General features: G+C 48.2%; 1 protein-coding gene across 1 annotated transcript in view; it reads right to left on the bottom strand.

Annotated features, from left to right (window-relative positions):
- MOV10L1 (Mov10 like RNA helicase 1) overlaps positions 1–20,056 on the bottom strand; it is a 301,052-nt gene that overhangs the window by 187,910 nt on the left and 93,086 nt on the right. The window contains exon 6 of the mRNA XM_077473981.1: positions 15,915–16,058. Within this exon, the coding sequence (XP_077330107.1) occupies positions 15,915–16,058 (144 nt within the window). The remainder of the gene's footprint in view (positions 1–15,914; positions 16,059–20,056) is intronic.

Genomic DNA, 20,056 nt, shown 5'->3' with positions numbered 1-20,056 from the left:
GGGAGGTGACATACTTGCCTAGAGCTCTTTCTGACCATTCTCCCATGCTGCTGGATCTCAAACTGGGGCCAAAACCAGGATCCGTCATTGGCGGATGAGAGCTAGTTGGTTGCAAAAAAAATATGATTAAATATATTGAAGCTATCAATCCCTTCTGGGCTGAAAACAGAAATAACGGGTCTCATCTCCTTCAGTGGGAGGCTTTTAAAGCCACTCTGAGGGGGGGGGGGGGGTATTTATAGTGGAGGTGAGTGGGTTCAAAAAACAGTTGGCATCTACGGTACAGGATAAGGAGACAGAGGTGTCTCTAGCAGAAGCGGAATATGTTAGGGGACCCACCAGGGAGAGACTGCTGACCCTACAGAACAAAACTAGGGAATACAGTGCTGCTCTGACTGACCGGAACCACAAGACTTGCACAGAGGAGGCGCATATTTGAGTTTGGGGACAAGAACAGCAGACTTCTGGTGTATCTAGCAAGACCGTATTATGTCCATGCATGTATAAAAAGTGTTTAGGTTTGGCACAGATCGGAGGTGTGTGAATTGGTTGACATTCTGCAAATCTTTGCTCAATTTATAAGGAGCTTTATGTGTCATGTGCCACTGCGGGGGGGGGGGGACATTGGAAACCTATCTAGCTAATATTGAGTTGACTGTGTTGACGAATGAAGATAGTGCTGCTCTAGAAGCAGAAATCGCTGTAGAGGAGGTGGAGGGGGCGTTCTCTTCCTTTGCGCCTCAGAAAAACGCAGGTCTTGATGGTCTCCCCTCGGAGTGGTACCAAACTTTCAGAAAATAGCTTAGCACCTCGTCTGCTGCGAGTGTTTAACTGCGGCTAGGTCGGATGGTAGAATGCCACCCTCTATGAGAGAAGCGTTGGTGGTTCTGATCACACTCCCTGATCCTTGGGAATGTGACTCCTACTGTCCGATCTCATTAATGAAATTATTGCAGGGCGACTACAGTTATCCTAAAGTTGGTTGATGCAGACTAGACAGGATTTATCCAGGGGAGATGTGCCCAGATAAATATCAGGAGACTTTTTGTAAACCTTCAAACTGAACATGACGACAACTCTGGGACAAAGGTAGTGTCCTCTTTAGATATTAAGGCGGCTTTTGATTCAGTGAAGTGGGCATACTTGTTCAGCCTTATAGAATCCTTCGGCTTTGGGCGTGTCTTTATCTCCTGGGTGAAGCTATTGTATACGGACCCATTGGTCAGATTTCGGGTTACTGGTATTATATCAGAGCCCTTCCCTATATCTCATGGGAATAGGCAGGGACGCCCACTGTCTCCCCTCCTGTTTACTCTGACCATAGAACCCCTGGCAACTAAGCCGAGATCTAATACTAGTATGTCTGGTCTTCGAGTGGGGGAGTTCAAGGAGCATGTGTCCCGATATGCAGGTGACATGCTCTTGTATCGGGAGGATCCAGGTCCCTCGCTTTCGTCAGCCTTCAGGCTGATCCAGCAGTTTGGAGACTATTCTGGATTTCGAATTAACTGGACAAAGTCCTATTTCCCATTGATGATGCAGTAGTAATCTCCTCGGACTGTTCCATTCCCTTGTCTAATTTAAAATTTTTTAGAGGTTGTGGTCCAGCTTCCCATTTCTCGATTTCTGGAGCTTAATTTGTCACCGATTATTGGGACCTTTCGAAAGACAGAGTGCAGAAATGGCAGAATCTGCCGATCACACTGATGGGAAGAATATACTAGTTTAAGATTATTTTTCTTCCTAAATTTATGTACATTCTTTCAAATTCACCTGTCTTCGGGTCGATGAAGATTTTTAGGACCATATACTCCATTGTAGTGAAATTTTTGTGGGGATCCCGTACCCCCAGAGTTTCTCTAGCTGTCCTAAAACTGCAAATTACAATGGGGGGGGACTTGCGCTCCTATTTTTTTGCATTTCTACTGTCCTTTTTATATTGGCGATTTATTCCCCAGATTCCTAATGCTAGCTGAAGTAGCTACTTCGCAAGAAACTTTGCTAAATATGGTGTTCAGGAAAGGGGTTCCGGGGAGGAAAATTGGCTCAGTCATGGCTCTTCCTGGTAGGGTATTTCATCTCTGTGCCCAGCGGATGAGGGATGAGCCCTTACGGCTATCCCCCAATAGTCCTCTGTGGTATAATCAATCACTGGAGGAGTTTTTTTAAACTGGAAGATGGATATGTTTGGGCCAAATATGGTATAAAGTATTTGCATCATATATCTCAGAATGTCAAGATGTCCACCTTTGAGCAATTAAGGGAACAGTTTGTAATACCCAGGACTTGGCATGCCTGCTATGTGCCACAGCTGTATGATGCAACTGAGCAGTTTGGGGTGGGGAGGTTAGGGTACAAAATACGGCTCTGGAGAGGATTCTCAATGATCTAGATCCAGCCAAACGGATTTCTAGATACTATACACACCCTCCTTAGGGTGTGTCGGCTTACGACACAGATGATAACACAATGTCCTCATTGAGATGGAAGGCCGAAACCACCCTTGGAAGAAAAGAAGGTTGCGGACGCAACACCACCTTATTCTTGTGGAAAGCCAGATAGGGCGACTTGCAAGACAAGGCCGCCAACTCAGAAACCCTCCTAGCAGATGTAATAGCCGCTAGACAGACCACTTTCTGAGACTGTCTACAAGAGAATCTCCCTGATGTTCTCAAACGGTAGTTTCTGAAGCTCCGATAGCACCAGGTTCAGATCCCAAGGAGGTAGGGGTGGTCGCACCGGAGGGACTACATGCCAAACCCCTTGAACAAAGGTGCTTACCAATGAGTGAGATGCCAGCGGTCGTTGGAAAAAGACAGCCAAGGCTGATAGCTGTCCCTTGTTGGTGCTTAAAGACAGTTTCTGGTCCACTCCTCGCTGTAAACAAAGCAGGATCCTATAAATTGAACAGGTGTGCGGATGCCACCCCATCTCCTCACACATGGAGATACAAGTCTTCCGCGTACAATGGTATATCTTCTGAGAAGAAGATTTTCGTGCCCTCAGCATGGTGGAGATTACTGAGCCTGACAGACCTTGGTTCCTTAGCACCTGGCTTTCAACAGCCATGCCGTTAAAACCAGCGAGTGTAAAGTAGGATGGAGTATTGGACTTTGCGATAGGTCTTCTCGCATCCGCCACCAGGAGTACTAGATCGGTTTACCATGGACGCCGGGGCCAATCCGGAGTGATCAGAATCACTGGAATCCCCTCTGCCTCCACTCTGAAAAGCAGACAAGGCAACAGTTTGAGCGAAGGGAAGGCGTAAATCAGCCGGTACTGCTCCTATGGAGCCACCAGCGCATCCGCCTAAGGATCTCTTGTCCTGGACATGAACCCTTCGCACCTTGCGATGGAGCCGAGAGGCCAGAAAATCCACAGCTGGTTTGCCCCACCACACGCAAAGAAGCCTGAATACCTACGGATTCTATTCCCGGGATGTATACAGCTGACAGGGCCAGTACGTGCTGCTCTGCCCACCGAAGGATGTGAGCGACCTCTCATGCTGCAGCCAAGATCCTCGTTCCTCCTTGATAGTTGACATATGCCACTTCCGTGTCTTTATCTGACTGGATCCTGATGGGACGCCCTTGTAGCCTCATTGACCATGTGGAGAGACATAGCCTGATCACTCGAAGCGCGAGCACATTGATTGGTAACTGGGATTTCTTCCTCGAGCAGAGGCCCTGGGTCGACTGTACTCCCAGCACTCCACCCCAGCCGGTCAGGCTGGCGTCCGTTGTGATCACTGTCCAATGAAGAGGCAGGAATGATTTCTTGCGGTTCATCAACAACTTTACCATGGCTCTGAGAGTCTGCAGTTTGTCTGAAGAAACACTCTAGCTTCCACAGAGGCCAGCAGTAAGCCTAGGTACTCCAGATGCTGAGTCTGCACTAGTACCGACTAGTTCAACACCCACCCAAACACCTGTAGAGTTTTCATGGTGATCGATATATCCCCTCTTAATTCTGAGGTGGAAGCTGCTCTCAGAAGGAGATCATCCAGGTAACTCACCATTGCGAGCAGACCTTTTCGCAACAACGCCAAAATTGGAGCCAATACCTTGGTAAAGACTCGGGCCACACCAAAGGGGAGAGCCACAAACTGGAAGTGCTCTTCCCCCCACTGAAAATCGCAGAAACCTCTGATGCCTGAGGCATATGGGTATAAGCAAGTACGCCTCCTGGATGTCCAAAGACGCCAGGGAGTCCCCCTGATGGAGTGCAGCGACTACAGAGCGAACTGATTCTATTTTGAACCTTTGTACTTTCACAAAGCAATTGAGGGTTTTTAGGTCCAGGACTGGACATACCCCTTCCTTTTTTGGGGACTACAAACAGATTGGAGTAGACTCCCTGAAACCTTTCCGGTTTTGGAACAGGCACTAATCACCCCATGGCTGGAGGGAAAAAATAGAATTTTTTGTACTCACCGTAAAGTCCTTTTCTCTGTAATTCACCAACTGACACAGCTTCTCTCTTTAGACCATTGGGTTGATATGCCACCTTCAGGAGAGAACTAGGCATTACATGTTAACATGTGATAATAAAACTAGAACTTTCTAGTTCCACCCAAGGGGCGGTCCCCTTAAGTAACAACCCCTCAGCATGCTACTGCAGCCCCAGTGCGTCAACGAGCAGTATAACAAAGCAAAATAGGAGGGGCGGGTGCTGTGTCAGTCGGTGAATTACAGAGAAAAGGATTTTACGGTGAGTACAAAAAATCCTATTTTCTCTTATATTCACCGACCGACACAGCTTCTCTTTAGACCATTGGGACGTCCCCAAGCAGTGGCAAAAAAGAGGGGTGGGAAAACAGCATAAAAAACTTCATCCGCCATTGCATGTGGGAGCTAGTATAAACTTTACCCACAAAAAAAACTACAGTGTGGAATAACCACCACAAAAAACAGGGTGCTCCTCAACAGAGAAGCGCTACCCTCAAACCGCACCAAAAACTGGGGTAAATAATGCAACAGTACATTAACTTAAAAGGTACTGCGTTTTTACCAAAAAAAAAAAACTGGAAAAAAGGGAAAAAAAGGAAAAAATTGCATATGCAATTTCAACTATACAGCCGTCTGCAAAAATTTGCGGCCAAAACAGGCATCACCCGATGCACTGACATCTACCTTGTAGAACTTGTAAACAGACGATCCAGTCGCCACTGTACACACTTGAGCGACAGACGCTTGATGTCGGAAGGCCCAAGACGTTCCGAGTGCCCTTGCGGAGTGGGCCGTGACCGGAAAGGGTGGCACCTGCCCCTTTAAGGCGTAGGCTTGTACTACAATCTGCCTGATCCACCTGGAAATGGTGGCTGACGAGACCGTCATGTCTTCTATGGACCAGCCACCGAAACAAACAATGAGTCTGACTTCCGGAAGGGAGCAGTGGCAGACAAATACACCTTCAGAGCCCGAACCACCTCCTGCGAATGTGTCGGCTTAGGACACAGATGGTAACACAATGTCCTCATTGATGTGAAACGCTGAGACTACCTTTGGCATAAAAGAAGGTTGCGGACACAACACCACCTTATCCTTGTGGATAACCAGATAGGGCGACTTGCAGGACAAGCCTGCCAGTTCTGAAACCCTCTGGGCCGATGTGATGGCCACTAGAAAGACCATTTTCTGGGAAAGAGTCAACAGGGGAAACTCTGATATTTTCAAATGGCGGTTTTTGAAGCGCCAATAATATCAGGTTCAGATCCCACGGGGTAACGATGGATGCACCAGAGGGACTACATGTCGCACCTCTTGAGCAAAAGCACCCACTAGAGAGAGAGATGCCAGAGGTCACTGAAAAAGGACAGCCAAAGCTGATATTTGTCCTTTAATGGTGCTTAACGCCAATTTCTGGTCCACCCCTTGCTGAAGAAACAGCAGGATCCTGGATACAGAAAAGGAAGGAGCGCGGACGCCATCCTTTCTCCTCACACATGGAGATGTAAGCCATTCCAGGTACGAAGATATATCTTCCGAGAAGATTTCCCTGCTCTCAACATAGTTGGGATCACCGAGTCCGACAGACCCCGGTTCCTCAACACCTGGCTCTCAATAGCCATGCCGTTAAAGCCAGCGATGGTAAAGCAGGATGGAGAATCAGACCTTGAGACAGAAGGTCCTCTCGCAAACGGCAGTTGCCAGGGAACGTCTGCCACCAGGCACTAGGTCTGCGTACCAAGGATGCTGAGGTCAATCTGGGGCGACCAGTATTACTGGGATCCCCTCGGCTTCCACTCTGTGAAGCAGGCATGATAACAGTTTCAGTGGAGGAAAAGCGTAGATCAGCTGGCACTGATCCCATGGAGCAACCGGCGCATTTGACGCGTCTGCCCACGGATCTCTTGTCCTGGACAAGAATCTCAGCACCTTCCAATTGAGACGAGAGGCCAGAAGATCCCCGTCCGGATGCAACGCCCATACTTCTGGGTCCAGCAACTGACGACTTAGATAGTCCGCCTGCCAGTTCTCCACACCCAGGATATAAATGGCCGACAGGGCCGGTACATGTCGCTCTGCCCACCGAAGTATGTAAGCGACCTCCCGTGCAGAAGCCAAGCTTCTTGTTTTTCCTTGGTGATTGACGTATGCCACAGCAGTGGTGTTGTCTGACTGGATCCTGATTGGACGCCCTTGCAGTCTCATTGACCATGTGGAGAGGCATAGCCTGATCACTCTCAGTTTCGAGCAGATTGATCAGCAACTTGGATTCCTCTGTTGACCAGAGGTCCTGAGTCGATTGAACTCCCATCACTCCACCCCAGCCGAATAGGCTGGCGTCCGTTGTGATCACCATCCATTTCAGAGGTAGGAACGACTTCCAGGACTGAAGCACCGGGGACCTCAGCCACCAGATCAGGGAACCCCTGACTAACTGGCTCACCTGGATCTGTCGATCCATGGACAACGGAGATTTGTCCCACTTTATCAAGATCTCCTTCTGCAAGACTCTGGTGTGGAACTGGGCATATGGTACTGCCTCGAAGGAGGCCACCATGAGTCCCAGGACTCACATGCAGAAGCGCAGCGACAACCACTTGCGGGTCATCAACAGTTTTACCGCAGCTCTGAGAGTCTGCAGCTTGTCTGAAAGGAGAAAAATGCTTGCTTCCGTGTAGTACAGCAGCAAGCCTAGGTACTCCAAACGCTGAGTCGGTACTATCACCAACTTTTTTAGGTTCCACAGCCACCCAAATTCTTGCAGGGTCTGCATGGTGATCGCCACATCCTCTTCTAACTCTGAGGTGGAAGAAGCTCTCAGGAGGAGATAGTCTAGGTAACACACGATCGCGATCCCACATTGCCGTAGCAATGCCCACACAGGAGCCAATACCTTGGTAAAGACTCGGGGGGCTGATACCAAACCAAAAGGGAGAGCCACAAACTGGTAGTGGGCTTCCCCGACTGCAAATCGCAGAAACTTTTGATGTCGGAGGCATATGGGTATGTGCAGGTACGCATCCTGGATGCCTAAGGACGCCAGGGAGTCCCCTTGATGGAGTACAGCGACTACTGAGCGAACTGATTCAATTCTGAACCTCTGTACTTTCACAAAGGGCATGTAGATCCAAGATTGGACGTACCACTTTCTTCTTGGGAACTACAAACAGGTTTGCGTAGAACCCCTGGAAACGTTCCGATTCCGGAACAGGTGCAATCACCCCGTGATTGAGCAGGTCCCTCACTGCCCCCAGAGGGCCTTCCAGGGAACTGGGAGAACGGGTATGCTGGAGGGGAAGAATCCGTTTTGTGGCCAAGAGAGGAACTATCTTGTAGCCATAGGAAATCAGATCGCAGACCCATTGGTCGGACAGTCGAGAGGACCACCGGGCTGCAAACTCCCGAAGGCGACCCCCCACCTGAGTCATGGATGAAGGCAAACCTTCATGTGGTAGCACGTTTGCAGGCTTGTTAGGCTTGCGGTTCCAGGGACGTTTGTCCTTCCGTGGTCATCCTGACGGGCTGGGGATGTTCAGCCGAAGCCCTGGGCGAACAAAAAAAAGCCGTTTGTGTTAGCGGAAAAAGAGGGCCCTTGCCTACGGCGTGGCTCTTTTGCCTTTTTGGCCTGTGGGAGTAAGGTACTCTTACCACCTGCGGCATTCTTAATAATGTCATCCAAAGAGGCTCCAAAGAGCCAGTCACCAAGGGAGGGAAGATCCGTCAGGGCTTTCTTGGATGCCTGGTCGGCAGACCAGCATTTCCACCAAATCAGGTGCCTCAGCATCACTGCTGACACTGAAGCCATGGATAACAGAGGGAGTGTATCCAGGGCGGTGTCACAAACGTACTTAAGGCCTTGCACTAGTTGGTCTGCTAGTTCCACGCAGACAGGAGAAGCCTGCTGTTCTCCCAATTCGCTAGGCAACAGTTTTGCCCACTCAGTGTCTGCAACACAAGTGCGGATGGCAGTACTGTTCGCATGGTTGACCCCACAACCGTAAACAAGGAACGAGCCACTGTCTCGGCCTTCCTGCCCGTGGGATCTCTAAATGCAGGCGTCCCCTCTACCGGGATCGTGGTTACTTTGTTTAACCTGGATACTGGGTGGTCCACGACCAGAGGAGCCGACCACTTTTTGAGAAGGCTCTCCTCAAAGGGGCAACGCACCGCCATGTATTTGGGGACCGAAATGGTCTGTTGCGGTCGACCCCATTCCTTGTAAATAAACTTGTCAAAATAAGTCAGATACAGGAACAACTTAGGTGAATGGCTGGCTGACCCAAAAGGGACCTCTACATCAGCAGAGAGGTCTGCTGGCTCCTGAATCTTTAGGGTATCACACACAGCTGTGATAAGTGCTCCAACAAGCGTTTTGTCGTGCACGGACCCGGACGGGGACTCATCCTCCCTGTCCGAACGGTCCTGGTCAGCGTCATCTGACAAGACAGAGCAGGGGTCACCAGCCTCAGCAGAGCCCGAGTCTGCGTCAGAGCTCTCGCCAGAGGACGGAGGGACAGGGGCCGCTTTTTAGCACCTTGCACCCACACACCGCCTCCATCTTGGCAACGAACAAATTGAGGACCGCCGACAAACCGACCAAGGGCACTGCGCATTCCGTAGTCGAACCGTTTGCAATTGCCTGGATTTCGGGGGAACAAACACCAGTTTCTGAAGCCATGCTGACCCTACCCTGTCTGCCACCTGAAGGGGACTTAGGACAGAGATGGTCCCACCCTCCGTACTGCTGCTGGCTGAGGGGCTCTTTCTCGCAGGACTCACCACTCTGACAGGTGGTGTGCTGTCCAGCAAGTAGCGTGTTCTGTCAGCTCCCAGGTGCAGAGGAATCCGCTCTGTCATTCAAAGCTGCTGCTAATTGCGCTGAAACCATTCTGCAATGTGCTCAGGCTCAGCGTCCAGCATAAGGACATAAAGCACTGGGAAAAATGGCCGCCGGATTACAGGAACACATGCTGTCTCTAGAGAATCTGAAAAAAACGTGCTCAGGCCTCTAGAAAATGGCCGCCCGCGTCCAGTATAAGGCTGAATCACAGGGAAAATGGCCGCCGAGACACAGAAGAGCATGTTTTCTCTTGCCCATACCTAAGATGGCCACTGACACTGAAAAACCATGAGGGACAGAACTAGAAAATGGCGGTGATCACAGGCCCCCCCAGGGACATGAAAAACACCACTTAGGACACAGCCAGCCAGAGCAGCCCCCCCCCACAGGTGAGAGCCCCTCCGGAGAGCCCCTGCACATGACACAGACACTGCTAAGCAGCCACACGCTGCATCCCCCACAGGGAGGGAGGGGGAAGATAGGGACAGGGAGAGAAGAGAGGGAGGTGAGGGACCCCGAATCGACCTCCCAGGGAATGCCCAGCTGCTCAGCCCCACCAAGGCAGGGAGAGCTGTACTTACCAGTCCTGAAGAGCTGGGAGACATTCCATTACAGACCTACTCTCTGATCAGTACAGGGTGGCTGCTGGCCTCGGCACACTGACACAGACATCAGTAGCCCGGTCATATGTGCGCCCCGGAGCATAAAAGCTCACAGACCACCTCTGGAGCTGAGGTACGTCATGGCCGCCTAGCGTAGAGCTGCAACCTGCACACGCTCGCGATGGCCGGGCTGAGGAGACTGCAAGGATAAGAGTATCCAGCCTGTCACCCAGCTGGCTGTTGATAGCAGTTCACAGGATATTTCTTCTTGTGCAAAAAGCAAAGCTTCTGCAGAAAAACCAAGGACCAATGGGCCTGCAGGGTTCCTAGGTCCTTCTTCACTGGGCAAAATAAAACTGAGGCTGCAGTAGCATGCTGAGGGGTTGCTACCTAAGGGACCGCCCCTTGGGCGGAACTAGAAAGTTCCAGTTTTATTGTCACATGTTAACATGTAATGCCTAGTCCTCTCCTGAAGGTGGCATAACAACCCAATGGTCTAAAGAGAGAAGCTGTGTCAGTCGGTGAATATAAGAGAAAATGTGTTTGGTGGCCAAGAGAGGAACTTCATCTTGTAGCCCGATGAAATCAGTTCGCAGACCCATTGGTCGGACAGCCGAGAGGCCCACTGAGCTGCAAACTCCCGAAGGCGACCCCCCACCCGAGTGTCGGGCAGGGTAAACCTTCATGCGGTAGTACTTTTGCTCGCAGGCTTGTTGAACTTGCGAGACCAGGGAAGCTTTTGTCCCTCAGCAGTCACCCTGTCGGACTGGGAGCTCTTACCTGAAGACAGACGGAAGACAAAAAAGCCTCTTTTGAGCCGAAAAGAAGGGCCCTTGTCTGCGGCGTGGCTCCTTACCCTTCTTGGGTTGTGGTTTTCCATTCAGTAAGGGTCTGTGACACCAATGCCGTGGCCAGTACCGGTCGTAAATGCTGACCCCACTACCGTACACCTGGACCTCAGCCTTCCTGTCTGTAGGGTCTTTAAATGCAGGAGCCCCTTCTACCGGGATTGTGGTTACTTTATATAACCTGGATACTGGGGGGTCCACGACCGGGGGAGCCAACCATTTTTTAAGGAGGCTCTCTTCAAAGGGGTACTGCACCGCCATTCTTTTTGGGACCAAAAAGGTCCACTGTGGCCGTCCCCATTCCTTGTATATGAACTTATCAAAATAAGTCAGATACGGAAACACCTTAGGTGTACGGGCTGGCTTACGGGACCGCCAAAGGGGACCGTCACCTCAGCAGAGGATCCTGCTGCATCCTGTATTTTCAGGGCATCATGCACAGTGGTGATAAGTGCTCCAGCTAGTGCTTTTTCCTGCGTGGACCCGGAATCATACTCACTGTCCGATCAGTCCTGGTCAGCATCCTCTGACACATCAGAACAGGGGCCACCAGTCACCACGGGGCCCGAGTCTGAATCAGAGCTCTCCCCTGAGGACGGAGGGGGCAGGACAAGGTGCTCAATCCCACCCTCCTAGCTGCTAACAGACTGAGGGCCCCCCCCATAGGACTCACCACCCTGGCCGAGTGCTGAGTCATGCTGTCGCTGATCACGGTGTCCTGTGTCAGTTCACAAGTGTCCACAAACAAAAAACGCGGTGTTCTGAGGCACAGGAACCAGCGCTGGGGAGAAAACTCCCGCTGAGGCTACAGGAAAATGGCCACCGGACTGAGAAAATGGCCGACGACCATGCTTCTCACAGAGGCTAATAGAAAATGGTCGACAATCATGCTGTACACAGACTACACAGAAAATGCCGGTGGTCAGCGCTATGGAGGCAGCACATGCAGAGCCCACAGACACCATAAGAGAGACAGATGACAGCACATGGACACAGACAGCCAGCGCAGCCCCCAGCCAAGGATCAAAGCCCCCTCGGAGGACCCCCTACATACACGGCACCACAGCCCAGTCATGCAGCATACCCCATGGGGGGGGGGATACAGGGATAGGGAGAGAGGAAAAGGAGAAGAGGGACCCCCTAATTGACCTCCCAGGGAATGCCCAACTGCTCTGTCCTGCCGAAGCAGGGAGAGCTGTACTTCGGACGAGCTGGAGGCATCCCATCACAGACCCACACTCGAGCAGTATGGGGTGGCTGTGGACCACAGCACACTGTGATAAAGACATCCGTAGTCCGGTCATATGTGTGCCCCCGGAGCATATAGCTCACCGGCCGCCCCTGGAGCTTGAGGGGCATGTCATGGCCGACCCAGCGAGTAGCTAGGGCCTGCACACGCTCGATGGCCAGGCTGGGGAGACTACAAGGATCTGTATTATTCAGCCTGTGACCCAGCTTGCTATTGATAGAAGATCAAAGGATCAATATCTTGCACAAAAATCCAGAAAAAATCCCCAGGACCGATGGTCCGGACAGGGAGCCTAGGTCCTTCTTCACTAGGCAGAAAAAAAATTGAGCTGCAGGAAGCAGGCTGAGGGGTTTTAGTCAGAGGGACCGCCCCATGGGCAGAACTGTACAGTTCTGTTTTTCACATGTATTACATGTTCTGCCTAGTCCTCTCCTAAAGGTGGCGTAATAACCCTACGGTCAAGATTAATGTAGCTGCGTCCGTCAATGAACGAAAGAGAAAAGAGATTTTACAGGTAACCAAAAATACTAATTTCTTAAAATCGTACATCACAGGACACAGAGGTATTCATTGCTACTTCGGATGTCTCAAAGGACCAAACGTGGGGCGGGCAAACCAGGAACAAGGCCAAACACACCCAAAACCCAGAAACTGAACAGGAGGGAGCCCTACTACAAATACGTCTGAAAATCATTTCCCCCCCCCTAGCTGGCATCTGCAAAGGCATAAACATCTACCTAGCAGAACTTAGTAGCAGCATTTCAAACTTAAGCTTGATGCTCAATAACACAGGAAGCACTGACACTACAGGTGGCTTAATTGGGAAAGGAGGAATCTCGTTTTTGATACCACAGGCCTGAGAAATGAGCTGATGAATACAGCTAGAAATAGTGGATCGAGAAGCAGCCTGACCCTTGCGAGGCCCCTCAGGCAGAACAATTAAAACAAACAAGGAAATAAGGACTGTTAAAAGAAAGATATAGACTTCAGATAAATGCAAACAGTTCAAGCATCCAAAAGAATGAAGCGCCTTTTCCTTAGGATGCGCAAGACAAAAAAAAATGCTGACACAATGTCACGATTCGGGTGGAACGAAAAACCACCTTAGGCAAAAAAGAGGACTAAGGTCTCAACACCACCATATCCTGGTGAAGAACCAGGAAGGGTTCCTTGCAGGAAAGTGCAGCCAACTCCAAGGCCCTGCGAGACAAGATAAACTAAAAGACTTGTAAGGCATGACAAGCAAATCTTTCAGAGGTTTAAAAGAAGAGGACTGCAAAACAGACAAGACCAATTTAAGGTCCCAAGGAGAAAAGGGGGCCACAGTGGCAGAAAAATCCAGGCGACACCCAGCTTTAACCAAATAAAAAAAAAATGCAAAAGGTCTCAAAGAGCATGGGAAAGCATGAGTTCTGTCCCTTGATTGTACCCAGAGTCAGACATCCACATTCAAGAAAAGCCAAAATAAGACATACTGTCAGGGATGAAACTTATCAGCTTCATACCAGGTGGAATACGTCTTTAACCCCCCTGACTGTATTTTCCCGAGTCTGGCTTGGGGTGGAATTTTTATACCAAGAGCGGTAACCCCGAGCCAGACTCGGGACTGCATCGCTGGATCCAGGAGGAGGTTTACTTACCTTCTCCCTCGGATCCAGCGTTGTCTCCCCGCTGTACGAGCGAGCCGTGTCTCGCTCGATCTATCACGGAGCCGATCTCCGTTCCCTGCGAGCGTTGTGACGCACGGGGACGGAGATCGGCACCAAATTCAACAAGTGAAACACACAGTATACATGCAGTATAATGTAATCTTACAGATTACATTGCTGTATGTAAATATTTCACATCCCCTTTGTCCCTAGTGGTCTGTCCAGTGCTCTGCATGTAGTTTTATATAATAAAAACTGTTCTTTATGCCTGGAAACTGGAGATTGTCCATAGCAACCAAACTGTCACTTTACATCAAAAATGATTTTAGACAGCTAGAAAACAGCGATAATAAATTGTAATCACTCGCAGAATTGAGCGATAGCGATTTGTGGGGTGATCCGTCATCAAATACTGAAAAGTAATGACAGTGACAATTCTGCAACTGAGCAAATTTCAGTGTTTTTGATTTTGATTACATTATTGAATAATTTTTATTATTGTTATATTATTATTTGTTACAATTATTTATAATTATTTATTATATTATAATTTATGATTTCATTTTTCAAACTTCATCATACCCGGGATGTCTGCTAGACTCTGGTTTGGACAGATTTAAGAGTTATTCCTAAGAATTACAGGACTACAATATAAAACGCCAAATTTTCATGCAAAATAATGGTACCGCTTTTAGCACCTAAAATCCGAAATAATCGTACCGCCAGGGAGGTTAAAGTGCTTGTAAAACCTCCCCAGTGACTTAACTATAGGTAAGCCTAGAATAAGGCTTACCTATAGGTAGTGGAAATATCTCCTATACATGCGTCGTTTAGGAGATAGATCACTGGTAGTGCACCAATGATGTAATTGATGCACACGCTATGAAGAAAACGGACCTTCGAGCCTTTCTTCCCCCAGTGTGTCTGGTTACTGATGGCTCGTGTGCGCATACGCGGGAGTGACTTTACACGGCTCCCTCCCTCCTCACATGGCAGACTGATGGCAGCAGGAGTCATTGGCTTCCACCTGTGCACATCCTCGGGCAGCATGCACTTCTGCACCTTTTCTTCTGCCTGGGCATTTTGTGTTAAAAGGACTACCTCCCTCTCAATACAATAGGCTTTGGTGTTAGCCATTTCTACTTCGGCCTGCGCTCTGTTGAATGGACTACCCAACGATGATCGATAGAATGTCTTAAGCTGGCCACACATACAATTTTTTTTTTAGATTTACCGATATATGATATGATATGATCTAAGGAAATGTTTGGGGTGATAAAAAAAAAAAAAAAAAAACACACATACTCACCTCTATTCTGCAGCATCAGTGTGATGATGCAGCTGTCCTAAGTTGGCTCTAAGGCTGAGAACTGACCAATCACATGACCACTGATCATACAGTTCTTAGCCTGCTCGGAGTGAAGAATTGTGACCATCAGTCACTGCTCACTGCTCTGCCCCTCTAATGCTCACTGGAGCACTGGAGAGGGGGTGTGCACAGCTGGCTTAGACTCCCAGCCGCGCGCCGACAGCCAGAGCCAGCTATCAATAAGGCAGCTGGGTGGATCCTAACAATATGGTCAGGATCCTTCCAGAGTGGTTCTGTGACTTCTGGGTCACAGAAGAACAAACGTGCGTACACTCGTTAACTGCAAGAGAAATGTATGGCCAATAGTTTTTTGGCCATACTTCTAAGGATACAAAGGTTCTGCACTGTTGACCCTAAAGTAGTCAAGTGTTTTATGAAAGGTGTTTGAAATATTTGTGGTTTATGGTTTTATTATTTTCTGGATTTGAGTTTATGCTGATGAGTGTTTTTAGGACTTAGAATTATATAGAGCCCCTTAAGTTGGGTATAAACAAAATAAAAAGTTGGCTGGTTCAACATCAGGAACCTGACAACTTTTAATACGCATGTACCAATGTCTGTTCAAAAGAAGCCGGTCTAATGGTTGGTTTCTGTTTAGCGGTCGTGCTGGAAAATCTGCATTTGGTCAGCACTTGCAGCCAATGGCTGCAGGCACTGTTCGGTGTATTCTAACAAAGGAGTCCTGATGTCAGAATACAAAAAGACACAACTGGAGAGATCACTGCATCACCATCACCTGTTGAATGAAAAATCAAAATCAACAATCAAAGTTTGAAAAAAAAATAAAAATAATAAAAAACACACTCAGCATGTATACCTGCTAGATTGTGGAGTACTGTTCATGAAATTATTAATGTGGGTAAAGCAACTCATACAACCCAGTACAATAAGAACACAATGGTAACATACTCTATATGAATTTGTAGGGATTTGCTCTCTCCTTGTTTGATCAGTCCAAAATGAGTCAGTCTGGAAACCTCCAAGCCTCCTTTATTTCTCATCAAAGCAGCAACGTTCTGGCTGTCCACATTGTCTTCATCAGATGTTGACATACTGTATTAGCATAGAAAAGAACTGCAGACATTACAGAGAGTAGAAAAGATTTTCTTTCCTCTATAGCAAACTCATTTTTCTGATAGTAATATAAATTAAATGCTAGTTCTAGAATGCATGTTAAAATGAAAACAGAACTGCAGGTACAAACATGGCAAACATGAACAACCTATTTAGGCCCCTTTCACACTTGTGCAACTTGTCCTGCAACTTGAGACTGCAAAGTCGCATGACAAGTAGTACCCCATGATATCCAATGAGTACTATTCATATGTGTGCGACTTCAAGGTAGTCCCTGCCAATGCTTCGGGTATAGTGCCGGCTCCTGGCACAGGCAGAGTGATACCAAATGCATTCTGCCGGGGACAGCACCTGCCAGCGATGCCCACCAGCCATACTGACACTGGGGGACAGCCAGCAATACCTGTCAGCCATACCCGTCCTGGAGGGAAAGCCAGCAATACCTGCCATCCATGCCCGCCCTGGGGGACAGCCAGTTGCAGCCGCCAGACATACCTGCCTGCCTGGGGTTAAGCCAGGGGCAGCCACCAGCCATACCCAAGGATATGAAAATAGAAATTAAATTTGTGATATCTGAATTGTATCATTTTGGACACTATATCTACGAGGCTCTATCTTTTGCCACTATTCTATACCTACTTTTTTTTTACCAGCCATTCCAACCCTGGTGGACAGACAGCAGCCACCAGCCATAACCCCTCTGGGGGACAGCAGCAGCCGCAAGCCATACCCACCCTGAGGGACAGCAGTCGCTTGCCATAGCTGACCCAGGGGACAGCAGCAGCCGCCAGCCATACCTGCCCTGAGGGACAGCAGCAGCTGCCAGCCATACCTGCAGGAATCCTGGGGAAAAAAGTGATTATTGAGGTTGGTTTTTAATTAAAATCACAACAGCAGTGGGCATATCTGTTCTCTACAATGGTACACTAGCTACACTGGGCTGCTTTTAAACTGATCCACAGGTGCAGTGCAGTGCCCTTGCCGGTTACCAGCACTGCGTCACAGACTTCTGTTATTGCCTGTGGGTTTCGTGCGCTTTTATAAAATTGCACCACACCTGCAATATCTAATATAGTTCTATGGCAATAGTGCAGGTAACCCACAAAAAAGCCACAGGTACACTGTGCTGCACCCATGGTGTGGATAAAGCACAGCGCATCAGTGTGAAAGCAGCCTTAGGCTCATTTCACATGATCAGGTCCGCCTGTGTTTTTCAGGTGGACCCAATCGGAACCTCCATTTACCCCTATAGAATGGCAGATGTAAACAGATTTGTGTCCAATTACACCCAGCTACCTCCAATCTGATTCGCTAAAAACTTCAGTCTGGGCGGAAAGAATTGAAGGGCCCAGAGAGGATAGCGGGCTGTGTTCGGGTCTGCTCTGCATATGCGGAGTGGACACGGACCTGGCATCTGTCCACTCTGCTCATTGTGGCCCGCAACTGGTTACCAAGTCGCTCAAGTGGCCCTCACTCTTCAATAAGTTTGACACCCCTGCATAAAATACCTCTTAGCAGCCAGAGTCCACTCTAGAAAGTTTTTTGGGGTGTTGCACAAGTGGGAAGCCATGCCCTGACCCTGAATCTCATGTTATAATAAAAGCAGACATAACCTACTGAGACATGGTTAGTGTAATGTTATAGAAAAACTATTCACAATGTAGCAAGTACAGATGATTTTACTCCCCTTTAGCACATTGAAGTGTACAGAGTATAGTGGTAAGATTTTCTCACACTGCCAGTCAGAAAGTACAAAAACCAGTGCTAAAACTGGTGTCAGTGAGCGTATAAATAAACCATAGTTGCCAACATTCCAAGAGAAATAAAAGTGACGTTCTTTAAGAAATTGGGAAAATAAATGTACTACGCGGGCTGTCTTGAGTGGAGAAATGTGGTGTGCGGGTGGAAAAAAAAAAAAAAGTAGGCGTAGTCATTCAAGTGGGTGTTGCTTCATGGTGTATGGCTTGAAGTGTATCACCTTTCCCTCTTTGCTCTGCTATGGTTTAGAGCAGGGGTGTCCAAACTTTTTTCAAAGAGGGCCAAATTTGATGAAGTGAACCCACGTAAGGGCCGACCATTTTGCCTGACATTCTTTGAACCATTGACATTCGGTCTAAGTGTGTTTGTTCGAGCACTAATACACTGCCCAACAAGAATTCTCTTGCCTTTGTGGCTGTGTATGGTAAAGAGATGAGCTTGGGTGTATTATTTGAATATACCGTATTTATTGGTGTATAACACGCACCTCCACTTTAAGAGGGACGTTTCAGGGAAAAAAAAATAGGATTTTTTGTACTGACCGTAAAATCCTTTTCTCTGTAATTCACCGACCGACACAGCTCCTCTCTGTAACAAAATGGTTGTCAGCCCCATCACTGGAGATTACTAGGCAAAGTTGTAATACAACACTTCAGAACTTTTAGTTCCGCCCAGGGGGCGGTCCCTAGGCTACAACCACCACAGCCTGTCCTAGCAGACTCAGTACTTCAACAAGCAGTATAACGTAAAGAGAAAAAAAAGGAGGGGCGGGTGCTGTGTCGGTCGGTGAATTACAGAGAAAAGGATTTTACAGTGAGTACAAAAAATCCTATTTTCCCTTATATTCACTGACCGACACAGCTCCTCTCTAACAAAATGGGACGTCCCCAAGCAGTGCCAAATGAGGAGTGGAAAACCGCATAAAACTTCATCCACCATGGAAAGTGGGAACTAATGAAACTCTACCCACCAAACAGTGCGTGGAAAAACCACCACAAAAATCAGGGTATCCTCAACAGGAGTGATTACCCAAAAACCGCACCAAAACTGCGGAAGTAAAGCAACAGTGCATTAAATCAGGGTATCCTCAACAGGAGTGATCACCCCAAACATAGGATTTTTAAAACAGCTTACCTATAAAATCCTTTTCTTGGAGTACATCATAGGACATTGGACATAGGAATTACTTGGTGGGTTATAGGCCTACCTTCAGGTGTTGACACTGGTATAACCAATACAGGAAGTTGACTCCCCAATATAACCCCTCCTCCTTCCAGGAGCACTCCGTTTTTGTAGCTAAGCAATATAAGTAATATACTCTCACCCCATAAATCAGAGGAGCGGGAGCTCTGTGTCCTATGATGCACTTCAAGAAAAGGATTTTACAGGTAAGCTGTTTTAAAAATCCTATTTTCTTTATCGTACATCATAGGACACAAAGTCTCAAGTAATTACTTGGTGGGATGTCCCATAGCAATGCTACTTGAGGGGAGGGAGACACAACCCGTAGGGTAACCCCCAGACCTGAGGACTTATACTGCTGCCTGCAGAACACTGCGCCCAAAGGCGATATCCTCATTCCATCTTACATGCACTTGATAACATTTTGCAAATGTATGTACTGAAGGCCAAGTCGCGGCCTTACACATTTGAGACCTGGAGGCCTGGTGACGCACTGCCCAAGAAGCACCAACTGCTCTGGTAGAGTGCGCCTTAACTTGAAAAGGGGAAATCTTTCCCTTTAAATCATAAGTTTGAATTATAACTTGCCAAATGCACTTAGCGACAGTGTATTTTGACGCTGCCTATCCCTTCTTAGGACCCTCTGGCAGAAGAAATAAGACATCACTCTTACGAATCGGAGCAATTTTCACTGCTCTAACTACATCAAGACAATTTAGTGACCTTTCTTCCCTGGAATAAGGTCTTGGGAAAAAACCCTGGCAGGACAATATCTTCATTCAGATGAAAGCCTGAAACCACTTTTGGCAAAAAAACCTGGACGAGGGCATAACACCACTCTGTCCTCATGAATAATCAAATATGACTCCTTACAAGAAAGGGCAGCCAATTCTGAAATCCTCCTTGAGGATATAGCAAACAAAATTATCAGCTTCCTAGTCAGAAGGACTAAGGGATCATGCTGCAATGGTTCAAATGGCTGTTTTTGTAACAATGACAAAACTAAATTTAGGTCCCAAGGGCTTAAGAGTGATTTA

Source organism: Lithobates pipiens, unplaced genomic scaffold, assembly GCF_037356315.1.
Source record: "Lithobates pipiens isolate NorthernLeopardFrog02 unplaced genomic scaffold, aLitPip1_a1.2 Scaffold_8, whole genome shotgun sequence".
Taxonomy (NCBI): domain Eukaryota; kingdom Metazoa; phylum Chordata; class Amphibia; order Anura; family Ranidae; genus Lithobates; species Lithobates pipiens.
This window is presented reverse-complemented; position numbering and strand designations above follow the sequence as displayed.